The sequence below is a fragment of the Anas acuta genome, chromosome 13, assembly GCF_963932015.1.
Source record: "Anas acuta chromosome 13, bAnaAcu1.1, whole genome shotgun sequence".
NCBI lineage: Eukaryota > Metazoa > Chordata > Aves > Anseriformes > Anatidae > Anas > Anas acuta.
The window spans coordinates 12909461-12933357 of NC_088991.1; the positions used below are offsets into that span (position 1 = coordinate 12909461).

At 36.0% G+C, this 23897-nt stretch overlaps 1 protein-coding gene across 7 annotated transcripts in view; it reads right to left on the bottom strand.

The window, feature by feature from the left end:
• Positions 1-23897, bottom strand: part of KLHL13 (kelch like family member 13) — a 74242-nt gene that overhangs the window by 20511 nt on the left and 29834 nt on the right. Inside the window, exons 3-4 of one of the 7 annotated variants that reach the window (XM_068696736.1) lie at positions 15037-15081; positions 14455-14567 (exon numbers count right to left, since the gene is read on the bottom strand). The exons of 4 other annotated variants lie outside the window; for them this stretch is intronic. In XM_068696736.1, coding sequence (XP_068552837.1) covers positions 14455-14552 — 98 coding nt within the window. In that variant the 5' untranslated portion in view covers positions 14553-14567; positions 15037-15081. Of the gene's footprint in view, positions 1-11849; positions 11868-14454; positions 14568-15036; positions 15132-23897 lie in introns of those variants that run through there. 2 more of the 7 variants (XM_068696742.1, XM_068696740.1) reach the window with 2 other exon arrangements.

Below are 23897 nucleotides of genomic sequence, written 5' to 3' on the forward strand. Positions count from 1 at the left end.
TACTGGTATAATGCATATATCCACAAAATTAATTAGCAAACATTAGCCACTAATCCATAGATAATGATATTAGTTATTAATCTCAAAATATAACCATGGCAATTTGAAATAAATGCTGCAAATATCAGATACAGACTTTTCCAAATTTTAAACATGCAGGTAAAAACATCAGCCTCCAAGCCAGTTTCAGAAATTAATTTAAGTAACAAGAACACATACAAATTATTTTTTTCTTTTTTACTATTTTGACTGAGATCACTATAAGGATAACATGGGAATGCACAGTTGAAAAATAGTTTTTTTTTTCTTCAAAAACTGCTTGATTTCTTTTTCAGAAAAGATTTTTTTCCCCTTCCTTCTTTTATTACATTACCTATATAGAGCAGTTTCTGAAACTTCTGAATTATTCTGATTGCACTGATGTGCTTTGTTCAAACCCATGGTTACATAAGGTCAGCTATGAAAACATTCAAAACAAATTCACCAGTCAACAGTGCACATGGGTTTCAAACAGTGAGATTTTATGCACACAGACATAACAAATTGTAGGAACAAGGGTACATCTAAATAGCTTTGACTTCTAATGTAGCAATCCAACACTCAGACATCTGAGAAAATTAATCAATGTGGATTTACTGCAGCATGCAAGAATTTAGTCATTTTTGAAACTGAACTCTCTCATAAAACAAATTGTGATTTTTATAATACAAGGTAGATTTCAACCCTATGTGCTTTTCAAATTCTTTGCTGTACAGTAAATGCATACAACAATGTAACGCCGCAGCAAGGCAGTTGCTATCTGATGACGACCTACAATATTTTTGTTCACTTTGTTCTACGCTTTTTTTCCTTTCTTTTTTAGTTTGAATACAATCACATCAAGGGAAGAGTCTAACAATTTCCAAGGACATCTTGTCTTTAAATTTTACATATCTTTCAAAGAAAATAAATATAAGATAATGTTGGGAGACTTATGAGTGTGGGTTGAAAGGAACTGCAGATTCAACTTCCAGAAAGACCTTCCAGAAGTGTCAGATTAGATAGCTATTACATGAAGGGGCTTTTTAAAGATTTCTTCTAAACTCAGAAGAAAACAGAAGATGTGCACATCAGTTAAGATCATTACGGAAAAAACATATGTAAAATATCTGTTTGCCTGTTTCGAACAGGCTTTTTCTTCTGACACAGGCTTCTTCCAACAACTAGCATACTTGATAAGGTTTGCAAACAAGGCAAAGACCTTGGCCATGATTCATTTATCCAACAAGGCAGTAACAATGGAAGCATTTTGCTGGATAGGCCACTACAGAGCATCAACATTTCTGTTGATGTTACATGGCTCCCTTCCAGCAGGTTCAACAACCTAGAAGTAACACAGCACCGCTGTCTGTGCATGTACCTCCTCACCCAGAATGTGCCAACACTAGGCTGCTAATACAAGTTGTGGCGAAGTACTGGAAAAAAAATGAAAAAAATCAGCATGCACCTGACGTTCTAGAAGGAAGATGCTAGTAAATCCTAGAAGAGCATGCAGTGTGCAACTTCTACACACTGCCGAATAAAACGTGGCCTATTTGACAGTTCTGTAGTAGTGGATCTGGCACTAACATATTGAAGTGTTTGCTAATTTTTAGTACAAGATTTATTTTACATGCGTCGGTGAAGGTAAATTACATACAATTTTCGCACCTTTGTCCTTAGAGGACCTCTGTAGCATGTGAAGCCTTGTTTCTAGTACACACCCAATAGAGAGGATACAATATATTTTAAAATAATTGTCATGTGGAATATATAGTTTTAAGTATTGCAGAGGTGTGGCTGTAAGCAGTTATTTCCCCTGCCTGATTTTCAGAACTTAACGGGTCTAATATCTATATCCTTCAATAAGCACAGCAGCTCACAACTCAATGCTATTCTGCATAAGAGATTTTCACAATTTCCCTTCTATAATTGCTATTCTATAGGTACAAGAATTTGTGCATGCTAATTGGACATTAAAAAACCAAACTCCTACACTAAAAAAAATCAAACAACATTACAGTTCTATTCTCAAATATTAACGTGGCTGCAATTGACTCTATGTGAATACATATAAGCATAAAGACAACCAGATTGTATTATTCTTACATTGGTTTTTATTATTCTTACATTGGTTTTTGCTCTATGCTAAATAATGATAAGGCCTACATCATGTTTGATCACCTACTGCTTGCATCAGCTGACAAAGCGTCCAACTGAAGAGAAAAACATGCTGTCATAAAGATTTACTGTTTTACTGAAATTAACTATCTACTCTAGCTGTATGCTGCTCAACAGTTTTTTTGATTTTGGCTTTTTTCCTCTGTGCAAGGTTACTAAAACTACAGAATAAATCCATGAATAATTGTTTCTTTTAAAAAAAAAAAAAAACTTCCTCTCAATCCTATCCAAATAAAAACAAGGGGTGTTGTTGTTTTGTTTTTTCTGTTTTTTGTTTGTTTGTTGTAGTTGTTGTTTGGTTGTTCTTCCCCCCCCCCCCCCTTTTTTTTTTTTTAATGTTTAAGTACACACCAATTTTATCTACAGTTTCTCTAACAGTTTAGGAATGCCCAGCGCTCCCCAGAAAGTGACATTTGGAAGCTTGCTTTTGTAAAAGTTACAATTTAAATCAGCAATTATTCTGGCAACAATGCACTTATCCCCTGAATCCTAGTCTTGTGACATTCACTGAGAGAAAGAGCACTCCCAGAGTGACCAGAAATTATGTGTTTGTTATTGGAATTGTACCAGTTTTAACATTTATCTTGACATAAGAACAGAAATCCATCTTTGTAAGACCAAGTAAAAATGCAACAGCTCTTGAATACAATTTTGATACCAATGCACAAAGAAACAACAAAGACAAGTACTATATCATATGAGATTTATTTAAAGTTGCCTTGCAACAAAATTTCAATTTATTCAGAACACAACTTCTATTTTGTGGCCTGTAAAGTGGATCTTCAGAAATAACTCCACCATTCATACCCAGAACAAATGGATAACATGTTTTATATCTAACTGAATTCCCAATAAAAGCCTGGTAAGTACATCTGCCACATTTGGATGCTGTTACCAAAGGTATTCTTTATATTCATTAACATAGGTTTCCTATGCACTATAATTAATTAGATAATAATGAATGTAAATGTATTGATTGGTACTTTATTGTAAGTACAGTATATCATGATAAAGCATACTACCAAATGATAAAGCTAATTCACTTTTTAATTAATTCTATTGTTCTGATCAATAGAAGTCATTAAAGAAGAAGTGCAGCAGTAGTGTTTTTAATCAGGGTTAAAAAAAAGCTGGAGGAGACAGCTATGACTGCAACATATATTGATAATTCACAAGTGGCTCTAAACGCGGATATTAACACCACTTTCAAAGTATACAATTGCTCTGGATGGGCTTTTCCATTTTAAGTAATAAGACCAAGGCAACATTGCAATTTAAAATAGAATATTAACATTGCAGTAGCAAAGCAGAGGGGCTTCCTGACTTTCTGCAACCTCTCAAAAGTACTCTGCAGTTCAGGGAAAGCCACAGGAGGTTAATTAGTTGCTATCACAGAATAAGCTGTCATTCAGAAGTTTCTTTCTAACCTCATGCTTATTCTTTGAAGTACAGAATATTTTTTTCCCTAGCTAGTGTAACCAAGTGTGCTTTCTCATGACTCAAAGTTAATCCCCCAAGTAATTCCAAGTGATACTTTTGTAGCAATGAAATATGCATAATAGTGTGCATTATATGGATATTGATTATATAGCCTAATTTCATAGCTCCTGTCAGTACGAAGGAAGATAGCTTTGCTTTTTATCATATAAAAGAAGTAACAAGTTTTGTTTGTCTAGATAATTGCCCACTAGATTCTGTTTCATTTATTCTCTCTCTGAAGGTGTTATTTTTAATCTTGTTCATCTACTAAAACACATCTCAACACCCTCTTTGACAGTTTGTGCAATTAGCAATTATTTTAGAACTAGAAAGATGACTAAGACAAACGCTGGGCTATGAGAAGAGTACAGCAACAGTTCAAGAGTCTTACCAAACAAGAATCTGCACTGCCTTTTTTATAGTGCAGAGGAAAAGCATACTGCAGTATCACAGCTAATCACCATATCAGTGGGGAAAGTTCAAAATGGAAAAACCCAGTAGTGCTCTTTCATGTTTATCTCATTTGAAAGATACACATTCGGTGGCTTTTAAATACTAGTGAGACAGGTATATAATTCATAAAACCTTGTTACAGCATATGACAAAACAGCGGGGCAACAACAAAAACAGTTAACTTATATTAACAAAAATAAGCCTGCAAGGTGAAAATCATATTAATGGATCTTTGTGAGTTTTTTTTTCGTTTGTTTGTTTCACTGATAGCACCTGCACATTGAGAAGTGGCCTGAGTACGGTGCATAGATTGAAGAGGTTAGTATTTCAGGAGAATACTAAATATGCAATTCGAAAATAGACTAATCAAAATGTTTACATAGATCTGTTACAGCTCCCAATTCTCTATATAATCTCTCATGATTATTTGCAGTGAATCACTGCAAACTGTGTGAACTGACCTCTAAAGAAGAAACAGAAGTATGTATACAGCAGAAGAGCCAGCAACCTAGTGACCAGGACAGGACATGAGAGCCTGTAGCCAGACCCAGAATTTGAACTTCACTCACTCACCCCTTAACTGAAAGCTTGCTGACAGACACAGCTTTCTGCATCTCTAGCGTAATCACAATTTGTACCTTCCTTCAAAATATGCTTCAAGTTCTGGAAATTTCCAGCAAATACTGACAAATATTTCTGAACAGGCTTGACTTACAGGATGATTCAGAGGCTACAGGCAAATTGCTTTCTAAAGCACTTCACAAATATTAACCTGTTAAAAGAGTTCATAGTCATCCAAGTGACTTACGAGAAGCAGAAATCTGTGGAAATTATGACAAGTTTTACTTTTGACTTAAATATTCCCACAGAGTTGCCACTTGTTATAGTGCTTAGAAACAGGAATAAAATAAAACTATTGTTTTGTGAAGTTTTCTTAAGAAGAAATTGAACTCATTCTGATATGACAGAAACAAGGCAGGCAACTATGAACGTTATTGGGATTTTTTTCACTTACATTTGCAAGTCACCAATTTGTTTGGAACAGGCAAAGTATAGCACACAGCCTTTGAAAACAAAATATGAAGATAAGCCTACAGCTACAGGTATCTTATAGTGCATGTTCTCCAATTTAAAATTCACAATCTTGACATAACTTAGTAAAAGTTTACCAAACCAGTATTGGCCAGGGTGCTTTCTTAATACGATGAAACTCAGTAGCTTGTTTTTGAAAGGATTATAACCTCATTTTCTCTGACAAATTACAATCCAATGAACCATGACTTCAAGCATTGCGGTCACTGGTAAATGGCATCTTCAAAAATCACACTTGGCATGTGCCAGTAGTCTGGTATTTATCAGCAAACAGAATTACATTTCAACTTTATATTAAGACATTCCTATCACAGTATAGATCTTTACTATTCAATTATCTATCACAAATATGGCATATTACGGGCTATCCTATCCTGCCTGCATCTGTGCATGTATTTTGCTAATGAACCTATGAGAATCTCAATGAAATACAATGAAACTTTCATTTATTATTAGACTTATAGTAATTATTTACTTTGTGTGCATAGTCTGCCAAAAAACAGTTTAAGTATTGCCTATCTTACTATCTTTCTGTCATGAACAGATGTTCCAGCTAAGTAATGAATTTAGGAATTCCCCAGCAAATTACTTGGCCTCCTAGTAGTAACTCAATAAGCATAACTGATATGGCTGCATTAAAAAAAAAGTTCATCATGTTTCTATTAAGAAATTCAAATAATATAACATAGGTGAACAAATTACACAATCATGGTATTTCACATTTCTTCTGTTCTGTATCTTCTACTAACACAATTTCAGGAAATCCTTTATATCAGCAAATACATTACGTTTTTGCACTTGTCCCCTCCTAAAATAACACCACATTTTTACTGTTTTTTAACAGGAGTTCCTAACTTCATCCCTTCATGGGATCAGTAACCAGTTTTATCATTTGTTAATGGTTTCTTATTACAAAAACAATCACAACATTTTGTATTAGAAACACAAGCTTACATTTAGCAATACATGCACAACTTCAGCCAGAACAGAAAACAAAGACAAATGGTATTTTTGGTTTGGTTGTTCTTTTTCCTGACTGGTTGACAGACCAAAAAGTGTTCACCTCTGTTGCTGTTTTGGGGGCACATAAGGACTGACATAGGGCAATTGGTGTCATATTCTGTTTCTTTTGCTGCTGCTAAACATCTGAAACTCGGACGAACACAGGAACAGCACTGGAAGGCACTACCTAAATGATCTGTCATACATAAAAGCATTATGAGCAGGAATCATTTTATTATTATTTTATTTTTAACTGACTGTAAGTCCCATGCTATCAGCTTCCAATGTCATTGTTTAAAAGCCATATTTTTAATAAATGAACTAGAGGCTGGTAATACAACTAGAAACACTTTGGCCTTACCAGGTTACTGCAATTTCTTAGAATTTCATTTTAATGCTGTTCATCTGAAAGGGGCCACCAAAATCAGAAGTTTGCAAGCCTTTACCTCAAATGAATTAACACTGAATTGTCACTACTGTGGTTGCCATTTTCAAAATAGTTAAGTCAGCTAGTTCAGAGTAGTACTCACCTGGGGTGTTTATATTTGAATATCTCAGTTTTTACACTTGACCTGGTTTATAGATTAGAAGGGCAGTAACAGCAGAAGATGAAAACATTTGTTTGGTACCACGACATTGAACTCTAGATCTCCACTCCAGAAGAAAAGTTATTAAAATAAAGCTTACTGTTAAATTAAACGAACTGATGTTCCAGTTTGTCTTTTGTCCACACTTCCTTTAAACCAAGGTTGTTCTTTAAGCATTACAAAATGAGGACAGAAAGCCAGTCTTTATGTATCAAGTTGTACGTTACTTTCACATTGCTCTAGCCATGGGCAGCAGCAGCAGAAAAGGGTATAAGGTTTTCCACAGGGCAGTAAGCAAAGGCAGGTGGGTTGCCAAGTTCAATTTCTGTTTGGACACAGTTACAGCATGAGATACTCATTGCAGTGATCAGCCTCTGATCTTGACCCAGCTTCATATCAAGAAAAAATTGATTAAATCTGCAATGATCATTGCTCCTTGTTGCTGCAGCCCTCTTCTACACATTAACACTTCACAAAGAACAGAAGCTGTGGGGGTAACTGCCTGAGAAAATGAGCTGCAATGGCACTGAAAGAATTGTAGGAAATGCATATGCAGAAGAAGTCAAGCCTACGACAAGGGGAACAGTTAATCAGTCCTACAGAAAGAGAAAGACAAGTAAAGCGTTACATTTTTAGAAAAAGTAAATTCTGACTGGGAGATGTGCACTATCTACTATTTATAGTACCATTTCAGCATTTTCACCACAGCTTTAAACCGTGTCTAAGGCAGAAATTAAGTACTGAAGCAAAGCAGTCTGCACAGCTTTGCAAGTACAATCACCATAGGTATCTAAGCTAATAGGGGAACTATAACACATACAAACCAACTGGAATGGATCAGACAACCTCATTGTAATCTGTCAGGCTCAAGGGAACCTATTCGAGCTATTCTAGAAATAAAGTTTTGGAGAGTAGTACATAAAGTAAAGCCATTCCCAACTTTTTCTTTTTTTTCCTTAAGAAAAAACAGTCAGTACTATTTGAACTTCAACACTTGATTATCACCTTTGGCAAAAGAGTTTCTGCCCAAGCATACAAGCCCATGACGCAAACAGAAATAAATGAAATTCTGGAAACACTCAGGTGATTAAAGCAGCAATTACTGTTCACAAATGCCAATGAACCTTGGTGGAAAGCGGGACACAGAACTAAGGATATTCCTAACATCACTTGAATGTTTTTATATTACTTGATATAAGCACACTTTGTGACCAAAGCCAGCAGAAAAGGACTGAGCAACATCAACTGTTTAGGTATGACTTCCCAAGACACGTACGTGGAAAATATTCTCCTTAAAATTCTTTCTTAAACAACTAAACTATCAGAAGTCTCAAGCTGTTTGCTGTATAATTACAGCCCACTAGTTAAATCAAATATGTTTTCCACAGAAACAAAGCAATATTTGGCTCAGTCATTGCTATAAAGCTTTTGTTCCTAACTGTATTTAGTCTCTCTGGGAGCCTCAGTATCACATCCACATTTATCTGTTTGACAAAGGGTTTACATTCATTTAGCCATTTATAGCTTAAATTTGCAGACTCAGATTGTTTAATGATGCTAAATTAGAAATGGTTCTCTAATGACATTTTGCCAAAGTGGGTGTTAGTGTATTGCTTCCTACCATTAAAAACAAAAAGAAAAGCATATACACATGCTTTATAGCTTTTCTGAAGAAGCAGAACAAATTTATTTCCTTGAAGTCTGAAACTGTAGAATACAAGTCACTCAGAGGCTTCACATTTTAGGCTTTACTGACTCTGCACATCCTATCCTCTGACCTTCATGTTGGTCTTAGATGTTCAAAAAGAAGGTCCTAATTTTATTTAGACAGCCTAACACTTCCTGTGCACTACAGAACACATAAAAACATTTAGCATGCACTAGGAGCTTACAGTTCTACCTAATGGCTTTAAGTTTAGTTTTCATATATACACAAAAATCATTAAATTAGCAGAAAAGTTCCTCAGAATGAAAGCAAAATTAATGGGCTAAAATCCATATATGCTTATGGTAGTACCCACGCTTTCAAGACCTGGTGATAGAGTATATATTCCACTGTATCCCTGCAACAACTCCTCTCCCTGCTTGATCTTTCTGTCCCAAAACAGTAACATGTCCCCCCCCCAGCCCCTTACCTCAATGCATTACAAAGGATAATTTTGAGTGCTTAAAGGCCAGCAAAAAAAGTAAGCAAGATTCCGACATACATTTTACATATTAACCCTTGTTCTTTCTGCTGTCTAGGTCTGTTCTACCATTCTTCTTGCTTTGTCACTTCTCACAGTTGTTTTAGTGTTCCTTTACTATGTTCTCCTGGGGAGATTATAGCAATTTTAATCATTTCAAATTGTAAATTATCCTTCCCTCACATTATTAGAGAGTTTAAATGTATGTACATCAGATAACACGAGGCACCTGTCAATGCCAGGAAAAAATATATATATTTCTGCAGCTGACATTGCAATAGTGTTATTAGTACTGTAAAAAAAATGTCTAGTAGTGATTATGAACATACATTTCCATTTTAGTGTTATATCTACGTATTATCACACTACAATTCCTACTACTACCACCAAGTAGAATAGTGACTATTGCTTTAAAATCCACCAAGTAGTCTCTAGGAAAATACGCAAATATTCATATCAAAACTTCAACAGAAACTACCATACAACACTGTAAAAGCCAGAAAATATAAAGTGATTGCACAACAAGGTTTTTCTACAATAAATTATGGCAAAAAATGGCCAACTGGCAAAAGTGGCATTCTGGCAGAATAGGCTGAGCAATACACTCAACATATTTCAATAAAACTACTTTAATATGTCACAGCATAAAGTCAATATTGCAACACTATGTTGTGTGAGGACAAGGTGATTCTGAGAACCTATAAGCCATAGACAGAATCACCTATGAAGGTCTGTCTAGAAAAATCAGTAGCACTGGGAAAGTTCATGACAAGTTTCTTTTGTTTTGGCAGTTTATTACCATGATGAAATTTCACATTTCAAACTTAGAATAACCTACTGAAATACCTATTATTTAAAAAGGAAAAAAATAAGACAAGCAGACATAAATGAGGTGTTTGTGTACAAAATGTCTTCAATTTACAAAACAAACCATTTCAATTTCCTACCTGCCCTATTCAGCTGCTGGCATGCATTGACAAATTATTTAAAAAAAATTGCGGTGACTATACATTGACTTTCAACATGTTGAAATTTAAAATATCCAGGAAGTAACTGTTTAGAATAGAAAACTTGCCAAAGACAGGTAAGTTTTTGTTTTGGTGTGAATGGTCTGTCTAATGCTCAAGAGCCCAACAAATGCATTTACAAAAAATGAGCAATGAAGACAGTAGACACATGGGGTGGTCGTATAAAAGAAAACTGCCCAATACAGATGGTCTATGATGAATTATGTATACACACCTTTCCGTGCTTATAATCGTATAGCATAAATTCAAAGAGCTCATTGTAGAGCAAATTAAAGACTTGAAAAAACACAGAAGCATTAACCTACATAAGCAGCTAAAACCAACACTGATTACTCCAGAGTATTACGAATTTATTCTACTTTTCTGCACAGTAACTGATTTCTATTACTGCACAGCATCTCCGATTGGACATCTTACAAAACAGATCACTCAGGATAGATATACTGTGTTGCAAACCCTTTGATAGCTATGTATTTGGAACAATGCATTTATTTGTCCCACAATTAGTCACTTATGAAAATAAATTCAAAAGATAATTTCCATTTTAAAATATCAAAACATTATTAAATGTAAAAGGATAGCAGTCATTAAGTTTACAGGCATGATACTACGCTTTTATTTTTTCATTGTACCTATTTTTAAACACTTTTTTACTGAAAACATGTTCACACGAAATAGGATTAGAGGCTCTCCTCATCATTGTTTCTACTACTGATTTTTTTTTTTTTACTGTTTTGTACTGTTGAAATATTACTATTGATTTATTTGTAGATGTGTGCCACAATAGTTTAATCTCCAGACTTTCCACAAACATTTCTTCCATTCATGTCAATGCAAGCTATGCGCAGCTTTGAAAAACAATAATAAATGACATTGCTACTGTGAATAAGAAAGAATTCTCCATTAAATTCCTTATATAAGTTGATATTAGTTGATGGCATTGTGAACAATCAATAATTAGCGTGTGTTTTCTATTACACCTTGAAACTGCTCTGCTGTACATAACTAAATTGAGCTGCTGCTCACCCTCGAAGTAGAGCTTCAATTTAACTTGTACTTACATCAATCTGTGCGGGCTGTTTCTTTTTAAAATGAGGTTATCAATGAATACTTGCAGTTCTAAGAAATCACACATTTCCAATTTGTAATTATTCACTTCATCCTCCCCTCCAATTCACTTGCTGAAACTGCTCACCTGCACCCACTAACATAAAGTCACCTAGGTCTGTCCCCATGTAGTCAACACAACCTCACATATGAATATAATGACACCAGTGAAGCTTGCACTTGCTGTATGAGCTTTTGCACTAATTTCAACAAAAGGAATTTATGTTCTAAAAACCCCATGAAAGAGAATGTAAAATGGCTTGATGAAAGCACACATCCGCACATTTGTAACTCGTGCACTAAGTCAGACTGCATTATACCTATACATATTGGTCACATGCCAGTACTCCAATTATAATATCTCTTTTTATCTATAAAATGTCATCACATCTCTTGATTGAGTTGAGGGAAAGCTCAAGCTATTTTGGACCAGCACCACCAGAAGTCAGAGGAAGTCTGCATTTCTCTGCAGAGGGACACTTCATGCTCCATATGATGTGAGGGCTTTCTGGAAGTGTCCCTGAAACTGCAGCTGTACCTGTAACTGTGGGAAGCAGTACCACCAGCCTAGAGGCAGTGATTCACTGCTTCTCCTTTCCATTGCCAAGAAAGCGGTACCAGACCCAGCGAAAACGACAGACTTCGGAGTAACAGCCATGTACTTGCCTACAAATCCATTAGCTCAACTTCATCGTGTCCCTTATTTTATATACTACCTGGATACAAGTTTCCTGAAGCAGAGGACTCTCTCACGTAAGCTCTTTCTACTCATTCTGCACCTTTGGAACCACCGCAAACTTTTAAAGCAGAAACAGCAGTTAAACTGATTCAACTGCACAGCTCACAGGCCAATTAACCATTTTACAGTGGTACTTTGTACATAGCTGCCTGCTTCATCCCAGCAGCCAACCATGCTCATAACCATGAGTCTTGGCATTCCAGTAAAGGGAAACTAAGGCAGAGTTCAGGTATCAGGTACACAAACCAAATAAAACACCAATAAAATCTTTGTGACCTTACATTCAGTTTAAGATAAGTTACTTATAAATCATAAGTAGGATGAATCTTTTAACATTACGGTCACCTTAAGGAAAAATTGGAATTTCATTACAAGTCCAAAAAAACATACCTTTAAGATCTTCCTACTCTATGTTACAAATTGGACGACAACCCTATGAGATTAAGGCATCAAGTATTACAGGGATTAAGACTTCAATTATACATTTGTATACTCTAGATCCAAATTATCAAGTATAAAAGTGCTCATTTGTAAATTCAGTAGTTCTATTTGTTTTACATCAATAGATGTTCCATTTTACGTGTCACTCCTGAGTCTTTTGCTTGATACATAAGCCTTTTGCCAGCAAGCAGAATATTAATTGTGAAAGAAAACTTAGAAATGCAAATGTGAAAAATGTATCAGGTAAAGCATTTAGCAAATTTAGCATAATCTCCACAAAGAAGATTAAAAATTCTATCATGTATTTTACTGGTCAACCTAAATTACGAGGCTGTTTTTATCAGTTGATATATACTCATTATCAAATAGATGCCATTTTATAATGTTTCTCATTTTCTGTTAAAGAGTGTGAGAATAATTTTAACATTAGATTTAAGAGTCCTGCTAACATCAGGACTGTGTGCCACTGAATACGTGTCTTCATAAACATTGGGACACACTGAATCATTATAAGATGATTAAGGTTGCTAATCACATATTTCTCATGCTCCAGATAAGCTCAGCATCATATAGTTAAGCATGATCACTAAACCTGCTCACATACTTTCAACACATTGAGATAATCAGCTATATGATCCCTATCATAAAAGCTGAAGCATACGGAGCTAGATTAACAATTTAAAGGTAACAAACAAAAGAAATTTTCAGCAGCACATTAGGCTATTTCTGATTTTGCTTGCATTTAACAAATACTGTAGTTTAAAAAACAAAAACACAGGCAACACTAAAGATATTATTTCCACAAAATATGTTCAAAAGCCTCACCACTCTTGTAATATGACTAAATGCAAAGTATTAAAAAAACTCATAGTAACAATTTACTGGAAATAGCTTATTTTCTGATAGCCTTAAGCATATTTGATGATGCATCCAATGAGAGAAAAAGCTTAAGCTCTTCCGTGAAAATTAATCTTAAAACAGGAGCATACACTGCACGGGTTCAATACAATCAGGTTTGCTCCTTAAACCCTAGACTTTCTGAGAACAATAGTGACCAGGCATAGATTGTGCCTCTTGTATTGCTTTGGCTCCACTGTTTATCAATGCAATTCTCAGCATCAACCAAAAAAAGACATTTAAAGAACCTGAAAATACCTATTTTTATTGCTTGTTTTATATAGCATGTTCAACAACAGTTGAAGCAAAAGCCTACCTGCAAAAAAAATAATAAACTTTAAAAGTACTAATACTGTAGCTACTAAGCTGGAATACTATTGGAAAGTAACAGCAATAATTTTTCAGATACAGAAGTCATCTACACAATCACTTGTGCATTTAAAAGCAACTCTCTCTCATTTTGAAAGAGCTGCTTCTTTAAAGGCAGAAGCAATTTAGTACCCTATGTTTAGTTTTATTTCACAGAAGGAAAAAAGCCACCTGTATATGCTAACACAGAACTCCAGCAACAAAAGGTGAACAAAATCTCCACCAGTATTTGGCAAGACAAAGGCATAATGTTTTCACGTGTATTAAAATACTCACTTATGTAAAGCTACATTACATGGACAAACTGAGTAACTACGTAAATATTCAGATAGGGATGATTTATATGCATCTTTTAAGCTTTTATTTTAACTCTTAAAAACCATAAAGACATTCGATTTATATTAATGCTAAGACTTTCAATGATAAATCAAGACCAAAGCAAGATGATTTCTTTTATATAAGAACCAACACAGACAAAAGTGCACTACAATAGAGCAGGTGATTCCACATTCAATTTCCAAGTGTAATAATCAAGAGGAGGAAATGTTAGCATATATACTACAAATAAAGCCTGCCTCAAACTTCCCAATTCAAGATCAGCTCTACAAATTAACATCAACATGAACTTTTCAAATGAACATTTACAATATTATGAATATGGCTTAATCTGCACAATTTCTCTACATTTCAACAAAGAGGGAAAGACTCGACACAACATCCATCATGAAACATCCAGGATAAAATCTAGAGGGTCTACATATAAAACGAGGTAAGATTCTGGGTGCCAATGTCATTTAATATATAACAGGGTATTTTGCCACAGGGTAGTCTCACGAAAGAAATCCCACCTTATTATCCTCATTTCTCTCACTTACATGTATGCTGGAGAAAGTGGCGATGACCTGGATGTTTTAAGCACAGGAACTGGGAATTTCCAGATAGCAGGAGAGCTCGTTTTCCATTTCAATGGCATGTTGTCACCACGGTACTACAATAACAGTAAACAGCGTTTCCATAACAGACTACCAACTAGGACTTCCATTCCACACACTACTGACACAGCAGTGGCTGCTGCTAAGAACAAGGAAATGATTCTGCCAATGCCCTTAAACCGATGCTTCCAATCTGTAAAACAGGGCTGCAAGGCATCTCCTTTTAAATCCTGCTGTCCCCTAAAGCAATATGATGATTCTATCGTTCTAACTCAACAATAGTGCCACCTCGTTAGGGAAGCGCTGACTGCAGTATATGTTTAAAAAAAAAGACTGCACTGTGCACACCAGCACAATGCAGCTTTATTTAATAAAAGCAGCTAATTTTTAAAGAACTATTTCTGATGCTATTGTTCTACCTTAACAGGGACACTGCAGCACTGTACTATATTCTCTTCCTATTAGCCTCGTTTCTGACCAATGAAAGCAGAAAAATGGGTTTCATATAAAAATGAAACAACATACCTACTCAGAATACACTTGTCATCCTCTGAACATTCTTCTTTTGAGCTGCAACAATACAAATGGGATATAAATCTCAGCATAGCCTTAGGCCACGGCTAATAGAGATCAGTGACTAAATTCAGCAGCCTGTTTTCCTCCTGTGCAAGCTCTGACCAAACAATACAAGAATGCCATTATGGAAAAAGCCCATTGCAAAAATCAGTCCTTCTAATCCATAGCTAGGAAGACAAAATAAAGCATAAATCGCTGCAGGTTTCTGCATGCTCTTCTAATAGCTTCTTGTTCAGGATGCTCTCATTTTCCTATTCTCATTTCCAAGGAGGATGAGCAAAATCTCATGCATTTTACAACATGCTATGGGAACACAAACATCACTCTGTCTTCTGCAGTAGAGAAGCAGAGAGTAGCATGCTGTTAATAGCAGTCCTTGTAGGGACGCTATCAACAATCTAATCCCCCCACCCCCCCCCCCACCCCAGCAGCTCACAAATTGCCTGAAGAACTGACGAAGCAGACGGTCACGCAGGTGTCCATCAGGGACCACTCTGCAACTCCGCACTCAGTTTGGTGACCTCCCAGGGCTAATGACAGAGGGGAGTTTTAGAAGGCAAGAGATTAAAAATGGAATGGAGGATTTAATAGCACATTGTGCATAAACGGATCAGGTTTCTAGGAAAAATATGAAAGCTTCAACTATATTAACTCCCTCATATTAAAAAAAATCACATTGCCACTGTAGACAGAATCAACACCGTTCAAGATATTTATTTTAAAATCTGTAGAATAAGTCTTTGTATATCATGACATTTTTTCTGTTCATCAGGACAGCTTAATCCTATCACAAAAAAGCCAACACCCTGTTACACTACTTGGCAATAAATAATGGAACAAAGAGCAGGATTTTTATATTTATTTTAAAGCATTTTAAGAATATTTAGTAACACAGTGATAGATTTTTCGTAAGTAAACCCTACATTAAGTTTATTTTGGGGATGAAATCACTGCGCAATAATTGCTGTTTCTGATCATTATTATTGAAGATGTTTCCCCAAAATAGTTTTGTGCATTTAAAGCTGTTACCATAACCACAGGCAACGAACTAAAACAATCCAGGAAGGTCATAACCCAGGACTAATTCAAAACTAGGTCTCCCAGGTCTTTACAGAAGTTCTTAATTACATATTAACAGCATTAATACTAGCAAAAATTTCAGTGAAACCGTTACTCAAAGAATGATGAACAGACATTTGCTGTATAGGACAAGTATGTATATGCTATAAATATTAAGTAACGCTAGCCCTGCAAAGAGCAAGTATGCATTTTAATCATTCAGGAATCTACTTTTGGTAGAATTTATGTATTTACATGCCAACAGCCACGCTTGTCTGCATGCATTATAAATAATGTGTGCAGTCTCATACACACATGTAATACCAGACTACTAGATCATGCTTTCTTTGCATTGAAGGTCTAAAAATTAATTGGAAAGACGTTAAATAGCAGGTCTTACAACCACACGAAAAAAAAACCTCAATTTTGAATTCATAAAATTTTGCTTTTGCATTTACCACCACACAGAAACCATCTTATACCTAATCATTATAACGATTAAAATATTATAATTATAAATAGTTATAACTGTCTTATAACTAAGGAAATGATGTTACTCTCCTTCTTCATACTGAGTGGACAGTCAGTGCCACCAACTACTAAACATTTTTAAAAGTCTGCATCTGCCTGCTCTACCAAGTCCAAGGATTTGATTGCGTATTTTAATTATATATTAGTAATGCTGCTGTTATAAGAAAATGCCAAGGACAATCAATACATCACCTTTGCAAAAAGTAACTCTTCAAATACCACGTATACCTGTCATTTATCGAGTAAAATCCAACTTAAGTAATATAGTCATTCCCACACATTGACTAGCATTTAAATCAACCAATGGACATCCAGAAAGCAGCTACTTCTCCATTCTGACATCAACAAGATTATTTGGGATACAAGGCAATGTTAGTGCTCAAATACCTACTTTCTTTTGTGTACTTCTGGTCCTGTTAAGTTTTCCATTTAGTTTACAAGCAATCTAATTAAAACCTCTAAATGAAAACCAGTAACAGTAAACTGAACATTTCTAAAACTGTATGAACCCAAGCACCACCCAACTTAATCATCCCCTACCATTCAGCACGCTACTTATCAAAGAGTCAATGTAAAAAAAATTCAGAATTAGAAGTACCTATCAGTGCTAGGTACTCTAAAAATAGGCAAATGCTTTTCACTTACAAAGGAACCACAGGAGAAATGAGTCACCTATCCTCAAATAAGTAGAAAATATAAACAAACCGCCTTCTTCCTGATGGTCACAAAACAGGTAGACATTCCCTGGGAAACGATTATCTGAATATACGCTTTATATGAGCTCTTCCTAACATAACAGAAGGTCTTGTTATATTATTCTCCTATTTTAAGTCTTCAAAATAACACCATAGTACATATTTTAAGAAGTGGGGAAAAAAAATGACCCCTCTGGAGTACACCATGCCCACTTAATATACTACTATTTCCATTTTCATATTACATGTATATTGCTTTGTCACCCATCCCTAGATTGCAGAGGAAATAATTATTCCTAGAAAAATGCTATGAAAACACACCAAACTGGAGATCTGCTTTTCTTCAGTATTTACAAGTTTTAAGACTATAACTGCTCAGATTAAACAGCTTCTTGGGACCACTCCACTATTTGAGGGGTTTGATTTCTGTATTTTTTCCTCTCAAGCAAGTTCACTTTTGAATTATAAATAGCAGAAACTTCTAAACTTGCTTAGTGATATATTCTACTTACATGTATTATCAGTCTCTTACTTGACTTTTATGCAGTATACGAAAAATGAGAAAGAAGTCTTTACTTTTTCAAGTAATTATTTCCATGCTACCATTTCTAAACCTGCACTGAGTAGACTGGCACCAAAGGAAGTAACTGACAAGGTACCAAGTACTTCTGCAGAAAACTCCTCCATAAAGTAACTAAACAGGTGGCATAAAAAGAACAAAGACCAAAGGCAAGATCCCAGGCTGCCAGTTCACAGACCTGAGCTGTTAAGAAGGCCAGAAACTATTGACTGAGGCTGTACAGCAATGCAGCTCTGAACCCACAAAAGGAACGTACATACACAGTGCTCAACAGAGCAAGACGTTTCTTATCCTTATCCTACACCCTCTGCCCTAAATCCTTCATTATTGAACAAGAAGCACGATTTGTCCCCAGATGAGAGGAGCAGACTGGGAGCACCATACCCATAACAGTATGAACAAGCCACACACAGAAGCACTCGCAAGTATGCTGATCACAGGTTAACAGCATCTTCTGCAAAGCTTTCCCAGACCTTCAAGGTAGGAATGTAGTTAAAAATGTTTCCCTGGTGATTCTCTTCCTTTTTCTTGCAATATCCTCCTCTTTCCTTTGTGCAACTTTAACACTAGGCTCCTATCACATTGTTTCACACATACACTTTTGCTGCCTTTTACAAAAAAACACTTCATTACAAAATACAATTTCTCCTCTTACAGCACAGCAATGCTTACGTTTCTGGGGCACGTGCATTTCTAATAAAACTTTGAATCACTTCTAAATTTCCCTAAGACTTCCCTTTGTGTTTTTTCAGAGAAGAAAATGTCACAGGCAGAAAGATACATGTGAACACAGCAGCAACATAAGAGTACACTAGTCTGAAAATATTTATTCTTAGCCTTGGAACACCACCTGAATATGAGACCTAAGCAGGGTCAGTTAGCTTCTAGACACGCCACTGGATTTTCATCACTTTCAAGATTAACTTATTTTTCAGTCTTTAAACTGTAAAAAGAAGAGCCAAAAATCAGTCAAGTGATTTGCTGTGGTTAAGAGATTTGCTGTTCTGCTCTAACAAGCTGCTTACATCCCTGCTTTTATTCATCTACTGAGCATCTGATGAACTTAAAGCACTAGGTGAAAATAGGGTTATCCTATATGGAAAGTTTTTCAGTCTGGGAAACCCTCTCTAGTGGGACCTGAGAGCTACACATGTACTTCAACTCACTATCCACTATGTTATATCAAAGACATTTGGATTTGTTTTGTGGTTTTTGTTTTGTTTTGGTTTTTGGTAGTGTTTTTTGTTTGTTTTTTCCCTACAGGTAAGGGGGAAAAAAATCTCAGATAACAGATATAAATTACAGTATCATTCAGAAGAAAATGCACTGTAGAAATCAAGATGCGCACAGCTTCATAAATGGAACAGTTATTTTGATAGTATTTTGTAAGCATTTATTTTCTAATATTTTATTCTTGAGCTGACTGCTCAAAAATGATCATAAATTGTAAAGCACTTAATAAAAAGAGTGTGAAACTATTTTTGTAGCCAACCCCTCCTTCTGTCAAAACGCTACAAGCAATACAGCCTCCTGTCTGCTATAGTAATGTATGATGAGCTATTTCTAACACAGAATAAAAACCTAAATCTTAAGCATTAAGTTAAGCAGTTACAATTTTATTTAGGGCACACATCACATATGTTTAACAAAAAATACTTCAGTTTGCCATCTATCCACTCAGTGTTTTTTCCTACATGAGGAAAATACTGCAGTAACATTATGACAAATTTCAGATAAAATTATATGCATAAATACACATATACATGCTATGTGTGCATATATATATGGCATGTATATATTCTTTCAGTTTCAAGTATACTCTATGTATGCAGTCACAGAAATATATGAATGCATTCCAAAGTGTGCATTTCTGGCCATGAAACTAATTTGTATTTTACTCCACTTAAGGACATCCTGCATTTTCTTGTGTATATTCTCAAAAAGTGTTTTGCTCTAAAACTGAGACAAAATTTCTATCAGGAAGTCACTTCCAAGAGTCTAGATGCAATGTTAACTTGATGTCAAGCTACAGCTAATACTGCAAAAAAACAATCTCAGCTTTGTTTCCGCAACCTACCTCTTACATAAAAAGCATTAGGAAAAAATACATTCTTAAAACACTTAGTAGTAAGTAAAACCAAACTGAGTTAATGAAGGTTTGTAACTTTTGATTTAAGCCCATGTACTCTGTTGACAACATAACGCTAAGAAGAAAGAGTTCTGAATTAACACCAATTTATCCAGAGAATTGAGCTCATCTTCCCCAGGTGATTATATTTAATCACCACAGAAATGTGAAGGCAAAGTCACAGCCAGGCTGACCCTACTGAAAACAATTAGTCCAAAGTAACAGATATTTTTATTAGGTCAATCTATTAAATACAAAGCATTTATTTCTAAACAAATTCTGCACAGCTGTTATGGTTTGTTGACTACAAAAATTATTTTTAAGTATGCCTAAACACATTTACACATTGGACTGTACAATGCAAATATATTAAACAGTTGTGTAATTAAAAGGAAGATAGGATAGAGGACCCATCAGTAATAACTTAAGTACGTCCTGCACCACAGACAGCAAGCTGAAAATAACATTAGTAATGTGTCTATTAGAAGTATTTTTAAAATATTCTTAAGTGTGTATGCTTTATTCTTTCTTTACATGGAAAACAGTCTTTTAGCATTCCCTAAGCCTTACTGTCTTTAACCAGAGAAGAGTTTTTCTGGTCCTGCACACATATGCAAAGTCAAAAGGACAGGCATGGGGAGGCAAGAATAAAGCACATTGAGTCATCATAGGAACACATAATAGGAACAATTTCTTTAAAAGACAAAAAGATTAACTTTTGCTGAGCACAGGAAATCTCACTGTGTTGTCACTACTGGTGGATCCAGTCTGCTAACCCACAATCCCCCCCCCAACTTCAAACGTGGGCATCTGAATTCCTTTTTTGAAGGCCAAAGTCCCTCAGGGAAGAGTGAGGCAGCAAAAGAATTAAAAGGTTTAGAGAAACAAGCTGATGCTTCCAGTCCAGGTCATTAGAAGTCACTACGTGCAACCTGGGGGCCAACAAACAGTAGAAACATTTGTTCTAGGACAAGACTTAAAGCTACTATACCATATCAGTTATTTTAATGCTACTTGCTATCCTACTTTAAATATTATTTCTTTTGTGACTCCCTGAAGAGATTCAGTCAATGTAATTATATGCTTAAGAGTAGGTGATTGCAAAAGTTTGATACAAATTTTAATGAAATACCAACCTGAATTTAAAAGTTCATGCACTTTTGTACAAAGACAAGCTGAAAGGCTTACAAAGCAAAGAGTTCAGTTTCAAATTTCACAGTAACATTAGTATTTCCCCGCTCAGTATGAAAAGAAAATTGTACTGTTTCTCCAAGCTAGAAAAGGGACTTCAATTCTATCTAAATGCACTGAGGAACAAGTGGAACTAGTACAGAAGCTGGAACAGCTGAATATGCTCGATGAGTCAAAGCAGTATTACACTAAAACCCCATGACTGAAAATCTCTCCTCTCCAACTCCCCCGCTGTGGTGTAAATGCCTGAAGTAACTAGGAAAATAAAACTAACATTCACATTTTTAAGGGAAAGGTACAGCTTTGAAGAGGCTTTCAGGGTAGGGCATAACTGCATTATCTGAGCGTTCCCTAGGCTCCCAACCTTAGATGCTATCGCGCTGGGGAAACTTGGTGTGCTAGCTCTAAGGAACACCACGGAGCGTAGAGTGGAGTGGAGACACCACGGCTAATCAGGTGGGGCCTCGATTGTTCTTGTGCACAAAGCTGCACTTTTTGCCACCCTAAGCCAAAGACCTGTCATGTTTTGACAAATGCTGTACCCTAGTGTACTTTTTGCTTATTATAATATCATTATAATACCAAAACACACCTCCATCCCAAAAGCTACCCGCCTCCAAGGTGCGACCACCCCTCACTGAGCATGCGCCCTGAATTTCTCGGAGCCTATTACTTTAAACGGAAACGGGAAAACTTTACACCAATCATAACTAAGATATGCTTGACTAGAGCCACTCAAGCTCCACCTAGAAGACAGAAAATAATATAAATTGGCCCAAGAGAGAGGGGATGTTAGGGAAGATACCATCGTCAGGGGAGATACCATCCCAAGGACATACAACATCCTTAGGACCTCCTGACTCCTGGGATCAGTCGACGGGCTGAGCCTCTCTTCCCCCCCCATTGGGACGCCTTTGGGTGAGATCTGAATATTTGCTTATAAATCTCTATAGAGTCTTTGATCCTTTTAACGCGTTTATTTCTAGGCTGCGCACCTGTAACCCCTGTAACCCACACCTAGAACCCACACCTAGAACCCACACCTAGAACCCACACCTAGAACCCACACCTAGAACCCACACCTAGAACCCACACCTAGAACCCACACCTAGAACCCACACCTAGAACCCACACCTAGAACCCACACCTAGAACCCACACCTAGAACCCACACCTAGAACCCCTGTAACACCTGTGTATTTCATGCATACTAGCTTGCTTTTGCAGATAGTCACTATCACCTGCAATCCAAAAGAACCTGATTATCTGTTGCTGTAATAAACCATACTTGATTGCATTGTGATAGCTCTCATTAATGCAACTAGGGTGAGGGTGGTTATCCGTGATAGTTCAGTGTTCTGAATCTAACCAGACCCCCAGACGGTTAATGCATTGTTGGTGAATGTCTGAACGGACCCCCAGGTGGTTAATACATTTTTGGTGAATGTCTGAGCGGACCCCCAGGTGGTTAATACGTTTTTGGTGAATGTCCGAACGGACCCCCAGTTTTGGTGAATGTCCGACTGGTTCAGTACTCTGAATCCAAACGGGCCCGTGACGGTTAATCAGCTACACCCCTTTAACGCGACACCCGCCCCTGCTTTTTTTTTTTTTTTGCCTGTAAAACATAGGTGATCAGGAATCAACCCCTCCCATTTGTCAAAGCTAGGTGTAGTTCAAAGACTCCTTCCCAACAGACAAGGTAGGGGTTCCTCCCTAGTTTATTTGTTCAGGATCCTCCCTTCCTCAGTGTAGAGATTATCAGTAACATAACTTGCTATCTTTTTCTGAAAAGCAAAATAAAACTGAGAAACCTTGTTTCTACTTGTTTAGATGCTCTTCTATTCAGGAGTAGCACAATCTCAGTGGTTATAAAAACACACGAGACTTAAAATGTATAACTTGGCATACAAAGATTTTTCCAAGATAAAAGAATGATGACAAAAATCACTGTGTCATGGTAAATTTGCATGTCTGAAATACTCTGATATTATAAATTTCATCAAATGCCAAAATTCCTGCTTCATAATTATAGAAGTACAAATTGCTATTTTCCTTAGCATCTAAGAGAATATAAATGTAAAGAGATACTTTTCCTAGGCAAAGTTTCAAAAGATTCAAGTTATTTCATTCAAGTTTGTTATAGTAGGAAAACGTACAAACTATGATTGCATTTCCAGAAGCAGATTTAAAATGACAGTTTTAGGATATTCACTTAGCAGACCAGAACAACTTTGCAGTTATAATATCAATGTTTGATGAGAACATAACTATCTAGATAATTTAGGATCAAGATAGGGCATACTGCATAAAAAAAGTGTACACAGCAAAACCTATCTAAGCACCAGCTGTTTTTACAAAGATTCATGGAATGCTAACCTTATTTGGATTTTCAAAGACTATGAAGTAATCAAACCAGTAGTTTAAAGTCTCCTGATTATAAATCTTTATTTCATAACATAATCAGGAGTGAATAGTGAATATTCAGGAGTATCACAGAAGACTTCTACAATGAACTTCAGATGTGCAACAACATCTAATCCCTAATGAAAATTAAAGCTCAGTGCTTCCAGAAACTGCATGGAGGAGAGTCTAAGGATCCAGCCCAGATGACAGCTAGTAACAGC